This window comes from Brassica oleracea, unplaced genomic scaffold, assembly GCF_000695525.1.
Source record: "Brassica oleracea var. oleracea cultivar TO1000 unplaced genomic scaffold, BOL UnpScaffold01820, whole genome shotgun sequence".
In the NCBI taxonomy this organism is placed as follows: Eukaryota; Viridiplantae; Streptophyta; class Magnoliopsida; order Brassicales; family Brassicaceae; genus Brassica; species Brassica oleracea.
In genome coordinates this window covers 1-4,540 of record NW_013618351.1, presented here as the reverse complement: position 1 = coordinate 4,540, position 4,540 = coordinate 1, and the positions used below count along the sequence as shown (strand labels likewise).

Below are 4,540 nucleotides of genomic sequence, written 5' to 3'. Positions count from 1 at the left end.
GAATCGAGGAGCTTATTGCGGTACTTTCTTTTTTTTTTTTCAAAACCAAAATTTTTGAATCGATTTACTATTTTTGTATTTTTGACAAATAATCATTGTTGATACTGTTAAACAAATATGCCACTAAAAATCGGGAAATCAATTAAATTAAATAATAAAAGTTTAATTGGACGTTTTAAAAAAATAATAATAATTGGACGTTTTTGTGAGTGAGACGCTTGCACTTGTCATGTTTGTTTCTAAACATATCTACTGATTGATGTTGAAACGATGTATGTTAGGAATAATAATTGGGGGAGAGAGAGAGGGACTTTTTAATCGCATTCTCTCATTTTTCAAACCCCTAAACCAAATTTTAAAGTTTTCTTCCTTCCCAAGAAACCGACCTATACAGTAAGGCTGTTCCAGATTCAGTGTCATATGCTTAAAGACTATGAACAGTAACATATACTGTATTGATTTTTATGTCAACCACAACTTAATTACAATCATTGCAGAAGAGGAAGAAGAAGAATTTCTAAAGAAGACTTGCTTGTTGTGTGTTTTATTACACGTAAAGAATTTCACATCTATGTTATTAGAGCAGATTCTCTATTATCATCACATTGTCGTGGCCTAGTGGTTTTCACTAGAGCAGGAGTTGCATTGTTGGTCCAAGACAGAGATCGACTCTCCTATGTCTTTAATAGATTCGGGTGTAACCTTTTTGAGTTTCAAAAAAAAAAAAATCTCTAGTATGATTCTACCCTTAAGTTTTTAATTTATTTACAACTTTATGCCATTATTTTTTTTTTCTTTTTTTAAAAAAGATTTTCGATCCCATTAATTCCATTAGTGTCATTCTTTAATGAGAAATTCCCTAGAATATATATTTTTAAGTTTTTGTCACAAAAATAGTCTTCAATGAAGAAAATGACCATAATAAGTTTTATTAAAAGGTAAAAAAATTTTACCATACTGTTAACTAATGTAGACTTAGGGGTTAGAGTTAAGGAGTGGGGTTTTGGGGATTTGATTTCAAATTTTTAAAAATTAAAAATTAAATTAAAATTTTCAAAATAAAAAAGAGCTATTTTGGTCATTTTTTTTTTGTTATTTTGTGACAAAAACTTAAAAAGAACTATTTGAGAGAATTACTCTTCCTTATTTTCGAACAATTGAAAAACAATTCGGCCAAACATTTATTTAATTAATCATATGCAGCAGCAATTACTAACATTTCATTAGTTATTTTTCGAATAATTAAATGCCACTTTACAATTATTGGCATGTCTACACCATTCTTCTATATATAGATCATCACAATTGTTAATAGATTAGATCATTTTATATAGAAACACAATTTCATCACTAAAAATATTTTTAAAATTTTAAAATAAAATAAATTCTAATTTCATCACTAAAAATATTTTTAAAATTTAAAAATAAAATAAATATCTTTAATATATGGGTACATAAAAACTAAAACTACCAACGAAACGATTACATTATCAACAAATCAGGCATTGTATTTAGTTCCTACTTCAATTCCTAGGTCACATCCAGAAGGTGGTGTTCCTTCCAATTATAAAGGCAACATGGCTTTCTAGTATGAAACTTAACTACATAGCTGCTGGCCTTTTCTTAGGCCGATAGGGGTGTTTATAGGATTTTTTCTGGCCTGGCCTGCCTAAAGCCCATCACAATTAACGTTACAAATCTTCGACTTTCGGTTCTCGATTTTACATACCACATACGACTATTTTTCGTTTAAGATATGTTCATAATTCGATCAGCGCCACTTAAAATTTAAATATAAGGTGAAAAAGGAACAATCTGTATCCTTTATTTTGTCATCTACTCTCATTATTTTATAGAGGAAGAAGTGGAGTTGCTTTTATTCCAGACATTTAAGTGCCTAGTATGTGTTTGTCGGATCAGATTCCATCTTTAAGTGTATCGAATATCATTGACTTTTTTTACTTAAATATTTAATTCTTAAGTTGCACTTAATCTCTTTTTTGGTTATAGTGCACTAAACATCAAGATGTACAAAACTGTAACGCAATCAGTCACATTATACAGATTGTTGATTCATGTATAACATTGGACGGACCAAAGTAAATAAGTAGTTTAGATAGTTTATTTATTACTAACAGAAGAAGATAAAAAGTACAGCCGTCTCATTCGCAGATTAAGTTGCACTCAATCTCCTTTTTTTTTTTTGGTTAGTGCACTAAACTCATATTCCATCAAAACTGTAACGCAATCAGTTACAGTTAACAGATTTTTGATTAGGAGAAGGAAGAATAATGTGTGAACAAAGAAAACACTGTTGGTTTCCGCGTGAACTCTAGTTTCCAAAATTGACCAAACGCTACGCAAACAAACCTCTTTACTCTTCTTTGACCAAACACTAGAGAAGAAGAGTAGACTGACTTTTAAAACCAAAAATAAAGTTAGAAAAGACTTTTCATCTCTTTAAAATCAACGGCTAAATCAAATCCCACACCAATAAAAATTAGATTAAAGACAGAAATATATTTTTTTTAAACATTGAAAAGTAGTAGTCAGTATTAATATATCCGCCATTTCCCACACGGTAATCCATCTCATCAACTTCAACCAAAGAGAGAGAGAGAGAGAGAGAGAGTAACCAAACCCTAATTTCTATCTCCTTCTCCTCTGATCTGAAAAGTTCCCTCTACTCGAAAAGCTCACATGGCGTTTCGAAGAAACTGTGGGTTGGAGCTCTTGGTAGCTTCTTTAACTCTGACCTTCGCTCTGATTCAGCTGGTGGAGGCGAACTCAGATGGAGATGCTCTGTACGCTCTTCGACAGAGCTTAACGGATCCAGACCATGTGCTCCAGAGCTGGGATCAGAATCTTGTCAATCCTTGCACCTGGTTCCATGTCTCCTGTAACCAAGACAGCCGCGTCACTCGTGTGTAAGGGACCCTAATGATACTGTCTCCATGTTTCTCGGAATTGAACCTTTCTCTTCGTTCTATTTTTTTTTTAGGACATAGCTTCTGTGTTTTGTTTCTAATTTTGTATTAAAAGCTTCTTCTTTTTTTTTTAATTTCCAGTCGATTAAATTGGGACTCTGAGATTTAACGTGATGGTGTTAAGACTTATTTAATCGAAGCTTGTTATGTTTTTGTTTGGGGAAGATAGATGAACTTGTTTCATTAAGTTATTACTACTTGTTAGAGATTTCTTTTATCTGGAACATATATATGCTTTGTAATTGTAATAGTAATAATAATTCATTGATTAATCCTAGTTTTTTGCCCAGAGGTTTGTTTTTTCTCTCTTTTAACTGTTGTCAACTCAAAATAAGGGATTTAGTTTATCTTGTGATGATGATTCAGCTTTCATTTGTCCTTGGAAGCACTTATTTATCGAACTCTTTAATTTGGTTTCTTTTAAGTTTCATGAAAATATCTTATCATATGGTCCTTTACACAGATCCAAATGCAGAGTACGGCGTTAGATAGAAAAGAACACTTTCTTGTTTAACTTTCTAGTATGACAAAAGGAGGAAATCTAAAGCTCTCTCATGTTTTGCACTGTGTAGATCTTTCTTAAGTCATATTGGATTCCTTAAAAGTCTCGAAAGAATCCCCCCCCCCCCAATAGTTATTCCATCTAGTAATCAGTTTAACTTTGCCTACGTTGTACCTCATGGTTTTCTCAATTCTTTGTTACTGATTAAGATTACTTTCTGTTCCCTGCTTTTGTGAGTTCATACGCTTTTAGAAGAATCTTGGTGGATTCATTGATCTCTGAGAACTGTTTAATGAACCGATCACAACTTGTTGGGTGTTCTAAAAAGAATGCTTAACATTGTCTTGTAATCGTATCTCTTTTGATAAAGATTTGTATTCTCTTCTTAAATATGTATCTCTTTTGTTTTTTTGGCAGGGATTTGGGTAATTCAAACCTTTCAGGAGATCTTGCCCCTGAGCTTGGGAAGCTCGAACATTTACAGTATTTGTATGTCATCACATCTTTTGGCTTTGCACTTTAAACTTTATTTGCAGTACCAGCTGTTATAGATAGTGGAAATTAAAGTTACATATCATAAAGTGCAGCGAAAGCATCCACTACGATATTGATTTATGTAATAGAGAATGTAGATTAACTTGTCTTATAATTGACACAGGGAGCTGTACAAAAACAACATCCAAGGAACTATACCATCTGAGCTTGGAAACCTGAAAAGCCTCATCAGCTTGGATCTTTACAACAACAATCTTACTGGGAATATTCCTACTTCTTTGGGGAAATTGAAGTCTCTGGTCTTTCTGTAAGTTTTTTCTCAAAATTCTGAAAAGTCTATTGCTTTTTCTTCTTAATGCTTGATCTCTTCATACTCTTGAACTGTTTAATGTTTGCAGCCGCCTCAATGACAACCGATTGACTGGTTCAATCCCTAGAGAACTCACCAAAATTCCAAGCCTCAAAGTCTTGTAAGTTCAGCCTTTGAAGCCCTTTTTATCCAAACTATTGACTCCATGCTCTTACTTAATTACATATCTTCTTTGTCATCTTTTTT

The 4,540-nt window shown here is 32.5% G+C and overlaps 1 protein-coding gene across 1 annotated transcript; it reads left to right on the top strand.

Annotated features, from left to right (window-relative positions):
- The first annotated feature begins 2,580 nt into the window (after window positions 1–2,580).
- LOC106321503 (BRASSINOSTEROID INSENSITIVE 1-associated receptor kinase 1-like) lies at window positions 2,581–4,517 on the top strand. Its single transcript, XM_013759763.1, has 4 exons — window positions 2,581–2,927; window positions 3,907–3,978; window positions 4,148–4,291; window positions 4,383–4,517. Exons 1-4 carry the CDS (start codon window positions 2,701–2,703, stop codon window positions 4,456–4,458), a joined length of 519 nt encoding a protein of 172 aa, XP_013615217.1. The 5' UTR covers window positions 2,581–2,700; the 3' UTR covers window positions 4,459–4,517.
- The last annotated feature ends 23 nt before the right edge of the window (window positions 4,518–4,540 follow it).

Coding starts and splice junctions, on each gene's coding strand:
- LOC106321503 (XM_013759763.1), top strand. CDS start 2,701: ATGGCGTTTCGAAGAAACTGTGGGTTGGAGCTCTTGGTAGCTTCTTTA. Junction 2,928..3,906: donor GACAGCCGCGTCACTCGTGT/GTAAGGGACCCT, acceptor TTTTTTTGGCAG/GGATTTGGGTAATTCAAACC. Junction 3,979..4,147: donor CTCGAACATTTACAGTATTT/GTATGTCATCAC, acceptor TAATTGACACAG/GGAGCTGTACAAAAACAACA.